At 39.5% G+C, this 22,867-nt stretch overlaps 1 protein-coding gene across 3 annotated transcripts in view; it reads left to right on the top strand.

The window, feature by feature from the left end:
• The window catches only part of LOC125899749 (inactive dipeptidyl peptidase 10-like), a 310,646-nt gene that overhangs the window by 246,242 nt on the left and 41,537 nt on the right, over positions 1–22,867 (top strand). For all 3 annotated transcript variants that reach the window (XM_049594253.1, XM_049594254.1, XM_049594255.1), the window contains 3 exons: positions 11,814–11,866; positions 15,386–15,467; positions 22,591–22,711. In XM_049594253.1, the coding sequence (XP_049450210.1) occupies positions 11,814–11,866; positions 15,386–15,467; positions 22,591–22,711 (256 nt within the window). The remainder of the gene's footprint in view (positions 1–11,813; positions 11,867–15,385; positions 15,468–22,590; positions 22,712–22,867) is intronic.

A 22,867-nucleotide genomic window follows, 5' to 3' on the forward strand; every position in this document is an offset into this window, starting at 1 on the left:
AAAGTGGGTGTAGGGTATTAAGTGTCAACATGACAAAATACAAAGTAAATAATGTTTAAGTTGAATTTCACTGATAACATTATTATTTGTTTTTTCAAGCATAATATCGTCATGAACTGTTTTGGCCATGATAAGCATGTTGTGAAAACCAGATATTGTGCTAGCCCCAAGTCTAACTCTAGTCCAAGTCCTGTGACTCGAGTCCACACCTCTGCTGAGAACAAAGGGGAAAAAAAGGAGACACACTTGACAGTAAAATATCAAATATCCCACTGATGTAACTTAATGGTAGAGAAACAGCACCTGAGTCCCTGTATTCTGTTTGAAAGTACATTTAAATGAGTCTATCTGAATGGTGGCTGCTGCAGTAAATATTGATACAGACTATAATATATCAACATTTCTCAGCTCAAGCAACAAAAATACAAAGAGCATGCTTTTGTGATTTTGTTCTTAAGTACAACACCTGCGTTCCTCATGCTGTCCCTGAAGGCTCCTGGATGCTGGTGGGCATGTCTAATGTATTCTGACCATAAGTTCATGCACAATATTATGGAACATAAAGAAAGGGAGTAAGCAACTATACTAAAGTCAACACAACAGTAGAAAATCACACAAATATAAAACATACAGTTAGCCAGGTATACTTGGGCAATATGATGAAACATACTGTGAGATGATAGAGACATATCTGTCAGAGATTGTTTACAAAGAGGTATCTATCCCCTTAATATCTCTACGTGTAGCTGTAATGGGCTACTGTGGGCAATGTTGTAACTCAATGAGCAAGATAGCCTTATTTGAATGAGATTTAGAGGATTTTGCATCAGTTTGATTCAGCAGCCTGCAATGAAGTATATGGTATTTAAAACAAACCTTTCCCATGTTATAGTTGGGGTTTTAAAGTGATCAAGTGATAAAATGCCAGCTACAGTGGCACAATTTGCAAGAAAATGCGATGCAGTGCCAAACCTAATTGCCAGAATAACTGCTAGCAATGTACATTTCAGCAAATGGATATGTTACATTTGTACATTCATATGTAGCAAATATGTTGAAACATCATGTTTTGTTTGGATACAAAAACACTTGGTTAGGGCTATGAAAAGATCAGGTTTTGTCTTAAAATGTGCCATTGTTGCAACAGATTCTCTCTCCGACCTTGACACATATCATCGTTTGGTCATGGATTTCCATGTTGAGATATGATGTGCAAGGTGCCCGAGGTGCGTTGATTGCTGATGTCCTGGGATGCCGTGTTAACTTCAGCTTGTTACATGCATTGTCTGTTTTTTTCAAAATACACTTCGATTTTCACAGGAAATGTACAGTTTTCAAATTAAGTGCTATCTTGGTACAACACTGCGAATTGATGTTTTTTTCCTTCAACAACAAATGCACGTGGCTAGTTTTGCCAACACAAGCAGGTGGTTGGGTTTAGGGAAAAAGAACAGGGTTTGGCTTTACAGTCACACAGGAAGCGAACACCGGCCTCAAGGGTGAAAGCCGATGCATGTTGGAGCCAACTTCTACCCCTCTTCTCTGCCCTACTCAGACTTCCGCCACCTTTAACTTTCATTGTTGTCCCAGTACGCCCCCCCTGACGCCACCGGGCACTATCAATAATGGTGACAAGCCACGTATCATACTGATGTAGAATTTTATGTTTCAAGTCCTCATCCAGTGTATTTTGGCATATGTCATATCCTGACAGTGTTGATTAGACACGCTGTTCACCAAATATTTTTGACAAATAACTTAATATTGACTGAATGATTGAATGACTGTAGTAGAATCTGCTAGTCAGATATCATCTTCCAAGCTTGCAAAAGTGCATTGTCATAAATATCAAACATCTTTGTGAGCTAGCCAGTCAACTTATCTTGTTTATCATAATTGTAGCACAATAGCCTTATTTTTATCTTTCTGTGTAAGGGCGTCTGTTTATCTGTCTGTCAGTCGGACTGTCCATTTGCCCCAATCCTAACCCTTATATAACCCAACAACACCGACTTTCACCTGGGAGGCTGGTGTTAGTTTCCCCTATGATTGTAAAGCCAACCACGTGTCTGTGTTGGATAAACATAATCATGTACATCAATTTGTGGTGTTGTACCAATGTAGTATGTTTATTTTGAAATAGACTGTATGCAAACTGTACATTTCCTGTAAAAAGAGAAGTGTATTTTGAAAAGAAACAATGCATGTAACTGGCTGATTTGATGCGGTGTCCCAGAACATCAACAACAAACTCATCCAGGGTACCTTGCATGTCTTCTGTCGATGTGGAAAGTCCATGACCAAATGCCAATATGTGACAAGGTCGGACTGAGAATGTGTTGTCTCATCACTACAGCAACCGACAGCTGCAGCAGGAGGAGATGGTAAATAAGGGAGCTGCTTCAGTCTCATTGCTATGGTAATGGATTACATCCGACTATTAAACACATCCCCATTCTGTGTTTAAGAAAGAATGTTAACCGTTAAATAGGAAGTAACACTGGCTAGAGGGGGGACTTTAAACAATGCTGGGGTTAATGTGTGGTTAGGTTTAGGCACAAAAACCACTTGGTTACAGATCATGTTTGGGTTTAAAATATCTGGTTTTAGTGGCACAATCCCTGTGGAAAACATAGAGATGACTCGCTAAAAGGCAACTGGTTTTGTTGATTGTTGGTCTGGAAAAGTGGTCCGCAGTGGTCTTTAGCTTAGCAGGCATCACACCATCCACCATCTCCTCCAAGTTCCAATGACATAGTTCATATTCCGCATTACTTTAGAGACTTAGATATGATAAATATGGAACATCCAAATGTAACGTATCCATAGTGCTGCAGAAATGCAGAATGCCAACATTTTCGTCTGGGGACTGGGCTGCTCTTGGGGCCCCACCTACCCCAAGAAAACACAATGCCCTCTGTCTGTACCAAATGGGTCCAGACCATCATTATGTTGGGTAGGAGAGTGACTCGTTCAATAGAGCAAGTCAGCCCCGGCATCATGAAACAGACTGGCATGATGTGCTTGCTGGGATGGCGCTATATAAACGGGTATCTTTTTTCCATCTATACACACATGCACACACTCCTATGCAATTGCTTACTAGGTTCCAATTACAACACAGCCACTTTGCTGCTCTTGCTTATTTTAATTTTTCTTTTTTAATTAATGTCTTATTCCTCTGCTTTAAGGTATGCATGCATTGTCCTTTACTCCATATTATGTGCTTGTTTCTGTTCCTAGGTCTTTAAAAAAATCAATTACATTAATCACTAAAATAAATAAACAGAAAGTTTGAGTTATAATTTTATAGTTTGCCTTTGTTTTCTCTTCCTAATTGGGCGAACCGGGTTTGTTTCCACATCTGTTGATCTAAATACACTGGCCAGAGTTTCACATATAAAACCCAGTTGTAATAGTAGTACTTTTCCTTTAAGATTGCTGTAGCCAATTAGTGTGAGATTTTTCCATGTCAAAATGCAAGTCTTGTCAAAACTAGGCAAAAAGTGTCTGAGATCTTCTATTTAATTACACTTAGAGAGCAATCTTTGGAGATTTTTTTGTTTGTATTTTTCTCCTTTGTTCAAGTTTTGACCAAATCAAAGCCGAGGGTGAAGCAGTTTCAGTCTTTTGAAGTTGGAAATTTTGATCTTTGAGTACAAGCCTGGACCATGATGTGAAGATGAAATAGTTCTTCAAGTTATCTTAGAACCAGACTAATGGTGTCTTTTTGTGCAAAGTCTCTAAATGGGTCTGATATAATGGGACGCAAGTGCAGTGTCACAAACACGAAGGTGCAAAAGTTCAAAGCCCAGAGCTTCTTTGCTGTAAATGTACCCAGAGGTGATGTTGCCATGGCAACCAGTCAATTTCAGTGTGCTATACAGTGTCAGCTGCACATATCCTTGGTCCAAAGTGTTGTTATTCTTTGTTAGTCATTTGGCCTGACATGTTTTCCACTGTCTATCCAGGGAGCTACTCCCACTACGCTATTGATTTTCTCTTTGCTTATAGCAAGTGGGCTGATACCAAGCAGAGAAGGGGGAGACTCAGTTACACTTCCTCTGTGGTGACACTCCCAAGATACTCTTTAAGTGTCTGTGCTGTTTTTTTCTCTATGTGTTACTCAGATGTTGGAGTTTTATGTCATACAATAATATCCCTTGGGAATGGGCAAACTGTAAAGCCTTGTCTATTGTAGGGGAAATACCTTTTTGAGAATGTTTGCACTCATAATAAAGTTTGAGGCCCCACCCTCCTAATGAGGGAAGCAACTAATCAAATTAATAACTCTGTAAACCAATTATTAATTCTTCAGCAGGCTTATCAATAATGAACCAATCTCGATATCTGGGTTATGAATTCTCCATACAGTGATCTTAATTCCTGCTCAAAAAGAAATATCCACAGACAACGACTTGGCAATAAATTAAATTTCATTTAAGCTAAATGGGTAACAACTGAATAAATGAATGATAGTATGAAACAACACAAAATCAACAGTATGTATAAATGGATTAAACAAGAAGTGACACTCGTGAATTATTTAATTTGGCGATAGTGAGAGAGTATGTGAAGATAAATTGAGAATGCAGGGATGCGCAAAATATTTATCTAAGGAATCCTAAATTAAAGGAGCTATATGTAAGAAATCTAAAGCAAATAGTCGTAAAATCCTCCTAATATGTCACAGAGACTAAGGAATAATGGTCATATAACATATTGATCTCACCGACAACAATAGTACAGCCAGAATATTCGCATTTAAAACATTTTTTTGCAGTCTGCAAATCAGGTTTATGTTTTGAATTTGTGTTTTGGCCTGTTGGACCACCCACCACCATCTACCAGTCACGCAGTCAGTAGAGTCTGAGCATCAGTTACAGTTACTTAAACTTAAAAGTTTAAAATAACTGACAGTATAAAAGCGTAACTAAAACGTAAATACAAGAGAGGCTAAGATACGAAATAGAAGAAACAAAAAAGGAAGAGAAGGAAAACAACAAGAGAGACACACGGAAGAGAACAAAACAAGAAGAGTCAAAAAAAGAAAAGAGAGAGATGCGCCGAGCCAACTTGTTTTTATCCGGCCAAAGGGGGGTGGGTTTGCTAAGGCGGCCTTCTTAGTTGTAAAATAGACTTATTACTTTATTTTAAAGGAAACTTCATGCTCCTATTATTATTATTATACTTTAACATGTTACGCGCCATAGACACAAGCACATAGTCATGAAAACAAGTTGATTAATAAACACAGCTATATGATAACTCTAAATATGACATGGAGCTCCTTATGGGAACCCACTTTAACTACCGTCACATGGTGGCAGTATGGTTTCATGTTAAATGAGGAATTAAAATCTTATTTTCATAATTCCCTTAATTTTTGCCCTATGGAAATGAGAAAAACATCATTCAACTAACAAACAAGGATTATGCACATTTACAACGTTATAACATGGATAAAATGTATAATTTCACTTCTAACTGACATTTCAATTTTGTCACACAGAAACATTTGGTAAGGGATAGGAGGGCATGATTTCCCCTGAGCAATGCGAATGGACAGGATGTGGTTGAGAAAAGAAGCATTGTCTCACGACAACTAGTCGTTCATTGCCACATTTTGCCCCAATCCCAAGTGACTTTTTGATTCCCCCTGAGCAATGCGAATGGACAGGATGTGGTTGAGAAAAGAAGCATTGTCTCACGACAACTAGTCGTTCATCGCCACATTTTGCCCCAATCCCAAGTGACTTTTTACCTCCTTTTGGCCTAAAGATGGCTGAAAGAAGCGTTTGTCCAGTCTGGGGTAATACAGGGGTTGAGTCCTAAACCCTTGTCCAATGAACAAGTCCCCAGTGGGTCTTGTTCATTGATAATACTTGTTCAAAGGAAGTCCAGAAAGGTTGTTCCTCTCTCTCTAGAGTTTTGGGTTCTGACATTTTTCTAACATAGAACTATTTATTTATTTATTTCAAAATGATGTCTTACTGTTCTTTACTTCATTTTTGGCTTCAAAGTCAATATGCATATGCTATGTTTGTATTATGTTGAAAGGGTGAGACATAAGAAATGGAAGTTTTGGCTAACTCAAGAGGGCTGACATCTCATATCACATTCGAGAGCCCAAAATTCATCATTAACTGAAAATTAGCAATAGTTTTTTGATTGCTGACACATTGCACTTAACAGGAACCAGTGAAGAGAAGTAGAGAAACTTTGCCAATATTCAGCCAGCTTTGTGTTATTGCAGTGTGTGCAGATGAATGGTGTTTAGCTTCCCCCATCCACCAGTGGCGGTCCCAGTGCTGGCATCGTGGGGGACACCTGACACATTCATCTGCACACACTGTGGTGACACACAGCCGGATGAAAATCAGCAAGGTATTCGTTTATATTTATTGTCTATTGTCTCGATTGTCACTTTTACACTGTCATCTGTAACTTATAGGCTAGTTAGGCATTAGCCTCTGACTATCTTTATCTTTTCAACCTGTTTTTGCTGCTGAGTGAGTCTGACATCCTGGATATATCCTTTAAATGCATATTGCAGACCCTTCTGCTGTTTCTCTTTGAAATATTTTTTCATTTTTCCAAAAATTTGATAATATTTCTTTTGGGAGTGCAGTTAGTTATGGTGAGGGCTCCACCCTAGTTTCCAACAGCTCGATGGACCATCACAAAGGGGTGGAGCCTAGTGAAGGGTCAATTATCCAGCCAGTGTAGAACATTATAAATACGCTAGCTGGAAAGCTAGCTCTGTAGCTAGACAACTTTGAACCAAAGACCTCAGATAGCAAGTACGTGTCAAAATTCTACAAACCTGAGAGACTGGACTTGTGACTACGATTTACTTACGACAACCATAAAGGTGTAAGGGGATTCAGACGTAATTGCATAAAAGGTCAGTCTTAAGCTGGGATTTTAAAGTAGCCATACATGGGACAATCTGGCGGCAATGGGCAAAATTGTCCCACAGTCTGAGAGCTCTTATGAAGAAAGCTCTATCACCTTTGGATTTTGACTAGGAACATGAATGATGAAGAGTAACTGATTAGAGGATCTGAGGGGTCTCGATGGAGAGTATGGACTGATGTATGCTGGTACAGATCCACGCAGAGCTATAAAAACAAATATTACATTAAATTTAAAATCAACAATCCATACTATTTCCAACACATTATCACTCTCAGCATGTCAAATACAGCAGCTTGGTCAGTGTCCCTTCGCTTCAAACCTTGATGCTCTAGGAACCCCTTGAGTCAGTTTTGAATTCTCAGGAAAGGCATGTCAATTTTTGCTTCTTACATACGTAGTGTCTTTCAAAATAAACTTCTGTGTTCACAGGAAACATAGGTTTTGTCACCATAACTAGGTTTGGGTTAAAATAAGTAGGTTTGTAAGGTAATGTCATACTATGCCATTGCCATGGCCCACAGATGGGTTTACATGGGAGTTAGTTTAAAGACCAATACATCTCATACAGACGCTAAAAGGGTGCCTTGTACATTAGATCTGTTGCCAATGGTCACTGACAGTGCTGCTGTATTTTACACCCTAGGGATGAGAACAGGCTGACTATACTATAAAATATACATAATAAAATCCTACCAGGGATTTAAAGGATTCAGATTTGATGAAATGCTATCAAACTCTAAGCCTGGTTGTCATATTGTCAGAGGTGGTCAATATGTTCTTTCAAATATCAATTCGTCATATGAATAACATTTTGTTTATTGGTGCCAATGCTTTTGGTTTTGGATGTTATATTCATCTTCATGGCCACCGTTGTATTTGAGTGTTGAAAATGTCACAACCTTTTTGTTATATCATCGAGCCGGCAACAAAGGTCACAGTCACCATGTGAGCCCTATGTCTCATTTAATGGAGTTTTGCTGAAAGGTTCATTTGAGGGCTCCTTTTGGGGCCTGTTGAGGGTGTTTCAATCTCATGACAGAAAATTAGGAAGTTTCAGCATGTCAGGGTTTGAGAAATGAGTCTGAGCACATTGCAGAATCACTTTTTACTCCCAGGCACAGTTCTCTGCAACACAGAGAGATATTTGTAACAACGCCTGCAAATTTATATTGAACACACTCAACCCCTGTGTCAACCGCAGTACATTCAGTATGCACTGAGAAGTTACACTCTGCATAAAGTCGATATGAGTCACTAGGAGCTCGGTGAATCCTCTTCTCTCTAAACAGTAATTTACTTTCACTATGAACAAGAGTCTGTATTATTGATGTTCCAGCTTATTGTTATGGGCCGTTCATGGGTGCTTAGGCTGGAATCCAAAGCCTTATTGTAGTCTTTGTATAATGTCTTTATAACTGCCATAAGCCTCATTAACATCTGTTTAGTTTCCCAGACTAGTACTTCGGAGAAAAAGATAATAATATACTTCGCTCTCTATAGGGGTTAGATACCATTTACACTGGAACATAAACTAAGTGTTGTACGTAATATTTCACTTTTAAGGGAGGTGCAGCATACTGTGGTTACTTCTGTGTTACCAGCTCCTCACAGAAATATCTACTTCTTTAGCTTCTAAATGCTTCATCAGCTAGTTGCTACATTTGCTTGCTGTTTGGTGCTGTTTGGTGCTGAGCTGGTAGTGTACAGTGGGTTTTTAGAGCTTTTTTCTTGAAAACAGCTGCCTGTTATTGAGAGTCAACCAACACAGTAAAGCGTCAGGCCAGAAAACCAAAACACTGAGCTGAAAGATGCTAAAAATCTCAGTAGATGCTATTTGCACTCAGGTGTCCATAGCGAACAATGCTATTTGCACCAGGGATGGAATAGTCCATGTGGCTGTTTACACCCAGGTGTATTAAGCATCATGGCAAAGGCAAACATCCAGGTGTCCATAGCCAACAATACTATTTGCTATTTGCTTTCTAGTTTTAAATTAATAATGTAGCCTTGGCTTCCTAGCAATAGTAGTAATAGTAAATTGGGCTCATTTCCATCATCTGACTGCTTGTCCCACAAACAGTGGTGCAGTGAGGCCAATACAGATATAAGGCACCTTTACTATCCCTGCCGAGTTGTTTACATGCCTAAAAATAATATAGTGCATCAACATGCAGCACTTTTGCAGCTGAACAACTGGATATAGCTATCTGTTGATACCTGAATACAAAAAATGTTTTTGCCTCTCATATGCATCGGGGTTAAGGTTTGTCCCACACAGTGAGGGCTGTCTGTGTCTTTATAAGCTAATGGGACAAATGCTGCTGGGTTTATATGAAAATAAAATGGATTAAAGACATTGGTCAAAGGTGCTCATATATGAACTAAAGTTATGATAGTAACTTCAGGAGTAGCCTGCTTTAACAAATGTAAATGCAGTTTCTCAAACAGTGTTTACAGCTAGAATATGGAAATGGTTATTAGTAACATGGTTAATACAAAGCCTTGTGAACTGGCAACTCCAAGTTTAACCACGACAATGACCCGTTCCTTGCAGTTTTAATCTCTACCATGATGCTCTTACTTGCAGGTATCCATAGATCTCACTGATGTATATCAAAAGGGATATGCTGAAATGTCTCTGGGTCTGAGCTTTTTACTCACACAACATGTCGGGGAAAGTGGAAAACACTTTTGATAAAGATAAGCTCTGTCTCTAAAATGGAGTGCAGTGAGTACAAGTTATTGAGGAAGTCAAGTCATGTTCTTGCTGGTGTGTGCTGTAGAGGCAGCATCAAGCTGCCAGCAGGCATAACACACCTGTAAAAAAGAAAAGGGAAAAAAAAATACCAAAAAAAGCATAGCTTCTGTTGGACTGGACAGCCTGGAGGAATGTCCAAAATGAAGTCTTGGACAACACTTGCCAAGATGATGCAGAGCATTTGTAGCCTCTGGCTGACCCCTCGAGGTGTACCAGGGAGCACTTAAAGCTCTCATTTGTGCCATGGGGGTGTGCAATACTTCTTGCCGTAACAGCCTCAGTAAAATGAAAAGGTGCTGATAGCGCTTTCTCTGGGCTGTTCTCTGTCCCTGTTTGGTAGACTACTCCCGCCTCACCAGGGTCGTTTGTATCTGACAGCCTGCTTAGAGGTTTTATATCTCTGTGAATGCACAGGTCCATAATTCATTAGTATGTAGCTCACACTTTTGCTTTGACCACTTGCATTTTCATCTCTGAGATCCTTATATATCTGCATTATTAATATTAAGAGTTGAACTCTTTTCTTCCTTGCTGTATGACGTTTCTTGTTAAATGGCTTCAAAGTTGTCAGCTATCAGCACTTGTTCTCTGGCATGGATACGATTTCAACAAAACTAGTAGACAATAATGCTTCTTCCACCTGTGGTAATATCCATTTTACCCCCTGCAAATGTTTTGCTTTGGAATCATTTTGCCTGTGCCCACTTTACTGATACCCCGTTGGTGTAGCTGTTGTAGGGAGAACAAGTAACTGCCAAAGTAATCAGAGATCTGTCCCAGCTTGGGAGATCACTCATGTTGGCTTGTCATTGCTATTTTTTTTTATTTTATTTTATTTTATTTTAGAGTGCCAGACATTCATCAATCTGTGCCCCTGTCACTGTTTATGTCTACAACCCCTGTGCAGTCCATAATCTTCATGCATATTTCACAGCATTTAAGTGTGCCCTACCTGATTGAAACAAGCCTTTTTTCATGGACAAGACGCCTTGGTGCAAAAGCATACAATGTTACTATTGTGTTTCCAAATTTGAAGCACTTCAGGCACCTGTACAAAAGGAAAAGGTTTCCTAAGTTTGGTTTGGAAGTAACTCAATAATTTGTATGCTAATTATGACAAGTTTCACACAGATGTTTAATAAGTTACAATAATGAAGTGACGACACAGTCAACATTTGTATTTGCGCCCCATGTGCTTTGTAAATTAGTTGAAAAATGGGCCCTATTCGGTACTGTCCATGAGTTCCATACACACATGCCAATAGCCCACATAGGTGGGCCCCACATGGGTTATACTACGGCTACCGGGGTGGCAAGTGGGTATGGGCCCAAAATGGGAATCTTATTTTGGGCTCACTTGGGTAAAACCACATACAGTATATGATAGTTTTCTGTCTTACATTTTCTGTTGTATTTTGCAGTATAAAAATCTATCTATCTATCTATCTATCTATCTATCTATCTATCTATCTATCTATCTATCTATCTATCTATCCTGTCTTTATCTCTGCACATCTGCTACAGAATAATGATGATAGAAATATAATTATGCACCAGCTTACACCCCATTGTTAGTCAAGTGTATCTCAGAGTTTTTACATTAGCAGTACAGAATCTTCTCTTGTAATAAAATACCCCTGCTTTGCATTAGAACTGAATACATGAGTGTCATCTTCATGATGAAAATGCAAAAATATGGCCTGTTTCTGTGCCCGATCACTAGCCACGGTCAGAGGTCTATTATCATGTCAGCCGCAGCTTCTCCAGTGGGGGTTTCAGACAGCTTTACATGCACCCCTCTGTCACTTTGAATGCCTCTCTCTCTCTCCCTCTCCCTGTCTGTCTCTCCCGGGCTTTCAGCACAGAGGCACTCGGTGATGATGGGTTTCTCAGATGGAATTAAAATGTCTCGTCCCACAGCTGTCACCCATGCAAATTGCATTGTCTACAGATTCTATCACTGAAAACAGCCAGCAGTCTTTTTTGTTTGATGCCTTCTTCCTTTTCATTTTTTTTCATGATGTCATTATCTGTGGCGCTGCTGCTTCTCTCGTTAATGTTTCAGAAGACTGTTGTTAATCTCTCTCTCTCTCTCTCTCTCTCTCTTTCTCTCTCTTTCTCTATTTTGCTGCAGGTTTACCGCCACTCCTACATGGCCTCCTACAGTATCTACAATATTCACACGCGGTACGTGTTTTTGTCCTCAGCTGTTGCTGTGAGGCAATGTGTGTGGTAAAAAACACATGTCACCAGGGAGAAAACGTAGCTGTGGGCCACGTTATTTTGCAAAAATAAACAACACAGATATCAATAAAAGCTTACTGCCATGAAAGTGTTGTGATCACCTGTAAACATGATGCGATATGCATGAAGAAAAGATGGGTGTTTCTCAGTTTGTCTCCTTGCTCCAGCAGACTGCAGCCACAGGTATAAGGGCTGTGCATTGGGTAGTTTTTTAAAGTGCACATTCAGTGGATGAATTTGCGCAGAATGGTAATGTCCCATAGTCCAGGGTTTTTTAAAGTCAGTCACTGTGGGTCCAACCCAAGTGGCAACCTCCAGGGCTGAAAAATAAAGGGTGGAATTTTCATACTCACCTGTTTACCGTAAGAGTGTGGCTGCTCTGACTGACAGGTGGGTGCCATCTGTTGACAAGTTGCAACCGCAGTGACAATGTTGGTTAGGTAATGTAACTATGGCATAACCCCAGATTCATAGAATGTAGGTGTAGCCGCAGCCGCTGCCTAAACAGGTCTTGTTCAGTGTTTGGCTGCACTAAAAGACTCTCTAGGGAGTCATGTGCTCATTTTTCCCAGTAAATACATTTTGTTTTAATGGTTTTAAGCCTATTTTATGCTAGCAAAAATTAGATTTAGCATTAGCATTATCACAGTAAAACCACAGACTGTAAATGCACATTGCTAAGGAAGCTAGAAGCTAGTGTTAAGGGTTAGCTCCACCCTCTCATCCAAATGTGTTCACCTTGAGTCTCTATTTGCTCCAGAAATCCAACATATCGATGGTTAGAATGCCAAACTTGAGGCTTAAAAAACTCGAGTCCATGAAACAATGTCACGGTGGCTGAAACCATTTTTTTTTTTTTTTTTTTAATCTGCAACCCTGAAACCCTTTACTTAAGCCATGTAAAATAAATTTATGGACAGTAATGATTAAGTTGGAAGACTCTCTAGGAGATCAGTCTAAAGTCTGGAGCAACATTCTTTTTTACAGGTGGAAGTCCAGAGCATCCTGCACAAAGTGTCACAATCACTGTCCAAAGAGCTGATCCCAGACGTGCTGGGATGCAGACATCCTGCCAGCCCCATCAGTCATGGTGACTGTCAGTTCCCACTACTGATCAGAGAGGATTAACACTTTATATGGCTGATGGGATTTGCCTTTTTAAAAATGAGTGTTATTTTAGGAAGCTTTGTGATACATTTTTCAGATATTGTGCCATTTTGAGGCACCACTCACACACTTTTCTTTTGTCTTGATCAACACTGTGCTGATTTTTGACGGAGGCTTGGTTGCCCACTAGTACTCATTTCAATTTGCGCCTCACTGTCTTGTTGCACCAAGAAAAACTGACACCTAACTACTGCAACTAATTATTACTATATACTGTTTTATAGAAATTCTGATAAAACTGTGATTTTTTTTTTTTTTTAAAGCCCATCACAATGTCCCAGAGCCCAATTAAATGTGTGTGACAGTCCATTCAATTTACTATAATATAAGACCAAGGAATTATTTGATTTTAGAACCTGGGACCATTCTTCCATTTCAGCTTAAAAAAGAGTTATAATGGCATTGTCAAAATTATTTTGTTGCCTTTCAGGGTAGCAGCCCATGACTCTTTTACTTTTACTGAGGAGTGCTGTGCAGTATAAATGACTATGTATGTGCATGTGCTTAGTCAAGATGGCTGACAGCCTCAGACCACTGTTTGAGACCAACAAACAACAAAAGTGGTTGTTTTTTAATGAGACATTGGTGGCATTTCCAGCGGGGATTGTGCCACCAAAACTGAGTGTTTTAAGCCAAAAAATGATATGTTCCTAACCAAAACCAGTTTTTTTGTGAAAACCTTTGCACTTTGACCTAACATGATAATGTTGTCAGATCTGATTGGTGGAATTACTTAAATTTACACATTTTAATTGTCTTTTTTTATGTATTTTCTGACAGGCACCTTATCACTTGCTGTTAAAATGTAAAACAAATGTTCGGATAGCCCATTAGTTAAAAAAAATAGCTGACTTCTTAAAGGGACAGTGTGTAGCATTTTCAGTTGTTTACTGGCAAAAATCGATGTCTGCATTCATAAATATGTCATCATTGGTATATTATTACCTCCTCCAATAATCTGACTTACTCTCGTAAAAGGAGTATTTCAGATTTGTTTGTACATTGTGCAGGGTAAGTCGTTTGGGGGGTTCCATAACGTTTCACCATCTTGAAAATACTGTACATCCCCCAGCAAGGGACATACAGCACACTACCAGGGACTAGCCCCGCCTTTGGCATTTTCGTTGAGAGCCAGGCCAGCGCTGCATGACTGAGAAGCCGAAGGAGAGGAGCAAGAGGCGCTTTGCTACTACCCCAGCACTACTGCAGCATAACAAAGTCCCACTCTTTGAGCATAACACAGGATCATGCATATGCAGCATCACGGGAGACGGAATCCTCGTCGCCAAGAAAGCACAAAAGGGAATCAAAAAGGCAAAGTGACTGGCGAATTCAAAAAAACGAGAGTCAACATCGGAGTAGCCTTTCCCAGGTGGAAAGAGCTGCTGAAGGAGAAAGGTAATGCAATCACAGTGATGCAAGGAGAGGGATGAGGTGTGTGAGGTTGAGCCGCTTGTCAGTTGTCAGAAGACAAGACGTGATTGGTTTGTTTCGATTTACACCCGCCCCAACAGTCCTACGTTGTAAACACAGCCAGCATGGTGAGGAGGGGGTTTGTCAACTCGCGTCGGGTGTGTCTGTGTAGGAGCCTGAATAAATACTCCATGAAGTATCGGATGACATGGTTTCATCAATGTTATCATAGCTTTTTGGTACACAGCAGCTACCCTTGTTGCAATACGCATTTGAAACAGTGAGGTGCTAGAGTGCGCTATCCGTTTGAATGCAATATATGATCAACGTTAGATGGGAGAAATTCCTACACACTGTGGCTTTAAAGACTGTATTGTTACACCCCTTGTCAATAGGTGGTGCTGCTGCACCATCAGCACCTTGTGGAGACTTAGCTGTAACTTCTACAAAAAGATGACCGGACGCCCATGTTCTTCGTTCAACATTTTACTGAACAAACTGCAGCATAACAGGGAAACATGCTCAACATTCATTGTTTCCTATAACATGTCTGATGTGTCTGCTAACAACTTCTTCTCTTCTGTTTACTTCCCTTTTTTCCTACTTGTAACTCTAGTGTAGAACACTACTGCCACCTTGTGGTCTGTATGAGTGACTGTTCATAATCTTTGACTCAAAACACCAAATTAAATTAAAGACTTCTTTGTAATATTTTAACCCCTTTTTTAACTGTACTTTTTTAACTATATGAATTACTGCATTAATGAACTATAAATATCACATGCATTACTGTATCAATGAAATAAAGATACAACACACCTACCTGCACTCATGAGCACCACTAGATGTTTGTGGTGACATTGGTTGTTGTCTGTTTTTCAGGGAGGTTTGGGAGCTGGACCCCCCTGAGGTGGTGAACTCAGTCCTGCAGTACGCTGCCTGGGGAGTGCAAGGCCAACAACTGGTGAGAACACAAACAAAAACAATTCACAGCCTCACCCTGCCTTTCAGCACCGCCTTCCTCTGCCTGCATTAGATTTAATGCATTTCAGAGTTAGTTTAAACTCACATACTTTGTTTTCTATACATTTACTTATTTGTGTCTCAAACATGCTGAAGCTTACAGTAGTTAAGATAAAAGCATGTGTATTTTCATTTATACATAAGAGTTATTGTTACCACATTTTCATTGACATTTGACTGCAATTACTAACCAAGTAATGACAACACATAAAATCAGCAGTAAGCACATGTAAGGTTGCTTTCTTTTCATTATGTAATTAAATTAGCTCGCAAAGAAAATCATGAGTTTATAATGTAGCTTACAACTCCAGCATATTTCCTGCTGAGTCCAACAGTCTTCATCAGACGTCAGAATTTTTACAGAAAAATGAAACGCAGTATTTTGAAGGCTCCGTGATTGTGGAGTATATAGCGTATATAAGACTTTATCTTCAGCTCCAGGCCTGGCTGAGATGTGAGTGTTTCTGCTTTTACCACTCTTGTATTTGAACAGCAAGGACACACAAAGAAATGTGCTTTTAGTTTTCTAATTCAGAATTCCCCACTTTGCTCATAATGTACTCAGGTTCAATTTACGAGGGAACCTAATTAGATGCAAATTTTCTCCCCATCATACCTTTTTTTATTTATCTACAGCGGACAGATGGGAAGGCTTTTCGTTGACAGCTAAAAGGCTAAAGCGTAGTACAGCTGCTTTGTCCATATTTGCAAATGTCAGCGTGTAATATTTGAGCATAAATCAAACACAACTCCATTAGGAAGTCATTATGGTGATAAGGAGGTGAGAGCTAGACAGATGTGAAGGCTTTCTAGCTCTGGAGTGGCATGCAGCATCATTAGACAGAAGTGCATCTTCGGAAACAATGACATAATGTGTGTGTTTTGTGAAAGTCTGTAAGTGAGCCTCATAGAAATTCTTTGGGAATTTGTGTGTTCTCATTTGGATAATTATGAATTAGGGGCATTCGTTCATCAAGTCTTCAGCAATGCATTGTACACACATAGCAACAAGTCGCGCGTTCTCTAATTAGATGCTATTTGAATGTCTTTTGTGAATGCATATCAGGGGTTTTCATAGTCTGACAGTGAGGGTCCCAGATAAGATAGAGACAAATGCACCCATCAATAATGTTGCCATGGATTTAGTGAATAGTGCTGTAGGCTACAACCTGAGCCCTATTTCTATAGCCCATATTTGTTCAGATTGGCAATTTTTTTCACATTAAAAGTATGTCGAATTGGATAATAGCGGTTCCTGTTTGCAATACCTCATGGATGTACAGACAGACCGCTGTCACTGGATTACTTTGAAAACCTTTTCTGTGACTTCTAAGTAGATATATGGATGTTTAATTGTGATGGGGGTAATGGTGTCAGAGATATTGAAGAGTGTAAATCACACTGAAATGAAAAATATGTGTTTTATGTTTGTATTCTCAAACTTGACTGATTTATGACTCTGAGCAGGAGCACCATTTTTCACACAAAGTGCAGGAATCAGAAGCTAAGAATTTTAAAAACATTTATTGGTCTTATGTAAATTATAAAGCTCTAATGTAAATTAAAATTTCAGTCATGAGTAACTACTCTTATCTTTTTAATGCACCTATATTTACAGTAACATGTAGTTAGAGGTACCCTGCATTCATGTGGTCCTGGAATAGTCAGAAAAATTAGTTCCCCACCAGGAAATACACATGGAAGGCCCCTCATGTAGGAACAACAAATCAGAAAGTTTGCAAAACTGTTGTTACACAAGTTGATGTATTCTGCAAAACATGGCTGACAAAAGTAGCCCAAATGTCCGGTTGATGTTACAGAAGTTTTTATTAATTTACATATTGCATATTACTTTTTTGACATGTAATTTGTAATATGGTGTTAGGTTTTAACCGTCCATGTAACTGTCCATGTCAAGCATCCTAGATTAGTTAGAAGAGATATGCATAAGCATTAATACCGATAAAAAAGGTAAAGCAATATTTAAAGCAATATTTTAGAAGTGGTTTTAGGAGATGTACTAGTGCAGCATCAAGTTTAGGACAAAATTAATTTGTAATATAAAGCTATACTTGTATAGCAACATCAGTCTTCACTGGGTAGTTTGATGCTCTTAGCAATAAAATACAACACACCTTCTTTGTCCATGTTGCCTCCACATTATGATTTAAAAGCTAATGAACACACTAATGTTGGAAGAATGACTTCCCCAACTCTGGAAATGGGAGCATGTGAATGCAGCAGTATTATACAGATGTTCTATAGTATCAGTATTTTGGAATTGGCAACTCCTATTTACACTTTTAACAATATAACTTCATTAGATGTATCCAGGATATGACTGTAAAGGACAGTCTTAATTTACACATCCAACAGATGGGCAACATTAGCTTTCACTTTGCACCATGTTTCTGTCCATTCAACAAATGTAGAGCCAGTATTCATTTTTAGCTCTTTTTTGGTCTCCACCAGCTCCTGAGGAAAATAGCTGGCTCCACAATGCTCCACTGTGTTCACCAGGTAGTCACTGACTTTGGCTATGTGCTGTTTGGTGCTGGGCAGGTAGTGTGTCAGTCAGTGTGTCACAGCTCTTAAACTGAAAAAAGCTGCCTGCTGCTCTTGGAAACAAGGTTGATGAGTGTGTTGACACTGAACGGAAACAGAATCAGATGGTAAAGCCAATGAGTTCAATGATGCTAAGACACTCTGTAAAGCTGTAGGGAGCTGCAGTGCCCATGATAAGGGTTCATCTATGAGTGACCCCTTTCACATTGTACAAAATCATTTGATCCATTTTCATCTAAAAAAAAAATAAATAAATGTATGTAGCTTTAAACAATACTATAATGGGCTTTAAAAGTACATAAGTTGATTGCTGTGATAATTTCATACTGACAGTGAAGTGATCCATTCTTAGAGTTACTCCAGTTTAAGAGATGAGACACAAAATCCACAGTCCTCATTCTGTGAAAATATGCCAGATCAATTGGAGCTAATATGCAGCCCAGTCTCCAGGAGCAAATGCTGGCATTTTAGGTTTCTGCAAACCATTACTGCAACACTTTACATTTGTACATTTCATGTATCACATCATCATTTCTGAAGTGAAGCTGACGTGAGCTACGTGAGCTGACTTTGACATTGGGAGGTGGCAAAGGATGGTGAATGGTGTGACACCTAGATGAGACAGTTGCCAAGCTGCAGATCACTGCAGACAAACAAACAACAAAACCAGTGTTGATTTAGTGAGTCATTGCTGTGTTTCCAGTGGCTTTTTAGGCTCCAAATGTGGGTGTTTTGTAGCTGTTAGGGTTAACTGTCGGTTAACCACCAAAATAATTAACTGTTACACCCATCAGTCTGTAGGTTCATTTTGCCACTCTTCAGTTTACTGCACTGTGCACCACCACGGTCTGGTGAGCCATTTGGCCATCACTGCTTGTAATGCAGTCCTGACCCAACAGCGTTGCTGTGGAAACATTGCACTCACACTCCAGTCTCCCCCTAGCTATCCCTGGTGAGTAAGCGGCTCATTTTTGAGTCATAAACTCATTATCACTGTTGGCTCTGCTAGCACTGTTAGCAGTGTCAGCACAGCTAGCGTTGCCAACATTGTGAACAGTGCTAAAAGGCTTTTGCTGTTCAAAATGAAGTTGATTACTCATGGGGGTGACCTAGGGAGAAACCAGAGGGTGGGCAAAATGCTTCTGCAACAACGGGTTCTGCCACCAGAACGCTATTAACAGCTGTAATCGCTGAATGAGCACCGTTGCTAGCTAGCTGATGTTAGTTCCCACCCGAAACCAGGTGTTGCAAACTGCAGAGCAACCAAAAAACCAGTGGAGACTAGAAGTTGGGCAGTAGGCATGTTTCCACATGTTAAAGCAGCTTGCCAGCTGTCTTGTCAGCAAAGTCAACAAAAAATAAAATAATAGGTGAAACATTTAAGTCACAAAATATTAAATTTCACCACCTCTAATTAGATAGTGCTTCGAAATGCAGCACTAATGCTCACAAAGTCAAAGGAGCGCTGTCCTAAAAGGAAGGGCCTCTTGTATTTCACGTCTTTTTTTTTTTTTTTTTTGAAAATCTCACTTTGCCAGCTTTATCCTTGCAGGTAAAGGTCAGGGCTTTCAGATCATGCTACATTTGGAGTGATGAGAGGGCTTCTAATATTTGAACACTATGTGTTTAGCGGGAAAGAAACCTCTTTCCATTTACATTTTTTTTCTGAAGTTATCTGGTTTGTTTTGACTTAAAGCAATGTCATCTAGAGGGAATGAAATAAATCTCAATAGCTGTCTCTGTGGTGGAAACACGAAAAAAAAAAACGTATCTGAATTTCCCATTTCCCAGGCCCAGATCTCTAAAACACTTCTATAATTCAATCAAACCCGCAGCAATAAAACCTCAAATGGCTGATTATACTCACCCCACAGTTGTAGTAATGAGCCCTCCCATTTTAGAACAGAACTTTGTTCCTGCAGTCTGCTGTTAGATAATCATTTCTCTGAACCTTTTAGCACATGCAAACACTGCCTTCTGGACTGATATCTGGATGCCTTGCAGCCAGACAGCAGAAGACACTGCTGACTGTGAGGTGTGTCAGTGCGCGGAGAGAGCCTTTGCTCATGAATTTTAATGCCATGCCCTCTATACACTGTGTGATTTTAGCTATCTTATAAGACCAGTGCATGACACACTGTGAGATGTGGATCTAATAAAGTTTGTTAAGACATCAAGTTTGATGTGTGCAGATTGTACAATGGCTGTTTAATACTGAATCGCAGGTTACAAATTACGTCAGTATGCAACGTCATCAGCGTGCACCGCATCAGCGTACGTCATCTATCTGCGCCACCATAGGTAGCTTGTTCACCTGGAAGTTGCAGTTCCTCCGCAGTTTCCTTCCATGTAGCGTCTTTTTTCTCAGTCATGATAGCAGCTGGAGGAAACATCAAATAAACAAGGCTTCTGTTGCTACAGCTCCACCAAACTTTCCTCTTTCTGGGAGTTCCACAAACTTCTTTTTGTATGTTTTACGTCCATGGCAAGCGATCATTTGTTTGGGTTTCGCAGTGACCATTTTGTCATTTTGTGCTGCATTTCTATTGGTTGATTAGTAGACGTAGGTCGTAGCAGCTGTCACACTGTGAGATAGTCATCCTAAATTTCTGACACTGTCAGTATTTTATCTTAGGTTATCTTTGGTCGCAAGACGTTGACAACGGCCGTCCTTGAACCTGTCTCACAGTGCGACGTAAGACCACCGTTTTAGAGCCACGACCAAAGATATCACCACGTTTCTCCCACGATGGCCATCTTTCATTTGGGACAGCCCAAAATTGCACAGTGTATACCGGTCGTAAGATCACATAAGGCCACAGACTTCTACTTTTTTGGGAAGGGAAATGAAAGATTATGTTTCTTAGACAGACTTTGGTCTGTGTATGTTGACAGATGTTTGTTTGACAAGTTGGATTTGTATTTTGTGACATTTGTCAGCTAAGTTCAGCAATATTATTATTATTATTATTATTATTATATTTCATATTTATTTATTTATTTAAATTTCATCTACAGGCTTAATAACACAGATAATAAACAAATAACAATATAAGCTGATAACTTTGTGGTCCTTTAATTTACTTATAGAGTAAATAAAGTCCTTTTGTTGAGACAGACAGCCCCTGGAAGCATGCACATGTTCTTAAATCCAGTAAAATAAATGAGAGCCCTGTTGGTCAAAGGAATAAAGCATTCTCTTTCTATATGAAATAACAAACAGTTAAGTTTAACACATTTGCTGGAGCTATACACAGTGTATCCTCATACAACAGTTGGGACAACATCCTACAAAAATACAACAATATTTTGTATGATATACTACAAATTAGCGCCCCATGACTGACGTTATGTCCTTTTATGCCAGTTATGCAATAGAGAGAGACCTTACCTAACAGGTACCTGCCTAAATAGGCAGGTAAAGTGACTGTGGTTAGGATTAGCAGAAGAAACAAAGTGAGAATGTACCTTAAAATGACTCATAGTTCACACAGTTCTGAACACTGGTCTCTTGGGAAAAGTCCTATGTTCTATGACCCATCCACCACCCTAACCTACCACCTCACTGGACTGCTTGGGCCCTCTTCCTTCTTTACTCCCATCAGTGCATGGACCACATGATTACAGCTTTTCAAAATACATAGGTTATACAATTATTACTGGCTCATCATTATATAGGATATGTACAGATTTTGCTGTATTACTTAATAGGAAAATGTACAAAGAGTGCACAAGAACAGCCTGCATGGGGTTAAGTTAGGCACAAAAATCACTTGGTTATGGTTAGGAAAATATCATGTTTTGGCTTAAAATACCCATTTTTGGTTCCACTCTTCCCCTATCCAGGAAATGCAGTGATGTCTCATTAAAAAAATCAATCACTTTTTGTGGTACTGTCCCTGGTGAAAACACATCAACAGGGTCGCTAAAAACCATCCACATTCTCTGCATATAAAGTTATTGGAAATACAGTGATGACTGTTGGTCTCAAACAGTGGTCTGTAGCTCAGCAGGCATCTTGCCTAGATGTCACATCATCTACCAACCCCTCCACCTACTAAGGACAAAGTCAGCTCATATACTATGTCAGTTTTTAAACATTGATATGATACATATGAAACATGCACATGTAATGTATTAATGGTTTGAAGAGACAAACAGTGCCAACATTTTCTCCCGGTGACTGGGATGAGGAGTAACAGGTTTACTTTCACAAATACATGTTACAGTACATTAGAGTTAATCACTTGATGCCTTAACAGCACTGCCTTGCATCTGTAATCCTAAAATAATAGTTTGGATGCTTGAGCAGATACTGGGTAAATTCCATAGAACAATTGTTAATCCAGTGGATGTGTGCTGAAGTTGTGAAGCCTGAAATCTTGCACATACTTGAAAATGTTGCAGCCATGCACTAGTCTTCCTGTCTTGCAACATACCTCTATTCCTTACCATACAATGCAACATTTAAGTGGTGACTGTGTGCTTACTCTCTACAGATCTACATATTTGAGAATAACATCTACTACCAATCAGATGTCAAGAGTAACTCCCTTAGGCTAACATCCTCAGGGAAAGAAGGGATCATCTTCAATGGGATCGCTGACTGGCTCTATGAAGGTACATATCAGCTTGTTTTTTTCAGTCTAAGGGTAAAACTAGTCAAAGTGTGCAGATAAGATGTTTTCCTGGTAGCTGTTTGTCACTGAGATTCTCTGGCACGGTTTCTCCAAACAGGAACTGTGTCACATAATGACATGTTGAAAAGCTGCATTG

The sequence above is a fragment of the Epinephelus fuscoguttatus genome, linkage group LG13 (genome assembly GCF_011397635.1).
Source record: "Epinephelus fuscoguttatus linkage group LG13, E.fuscoguttatus.final_Chr_v1".
Taxonomy (NCBI): Eukaryota; Metazoa; Chordata; class Actinopteri; order Perciformes; family Serranidae; genus Epinephelus; species Epinephelus fuscoguttatus.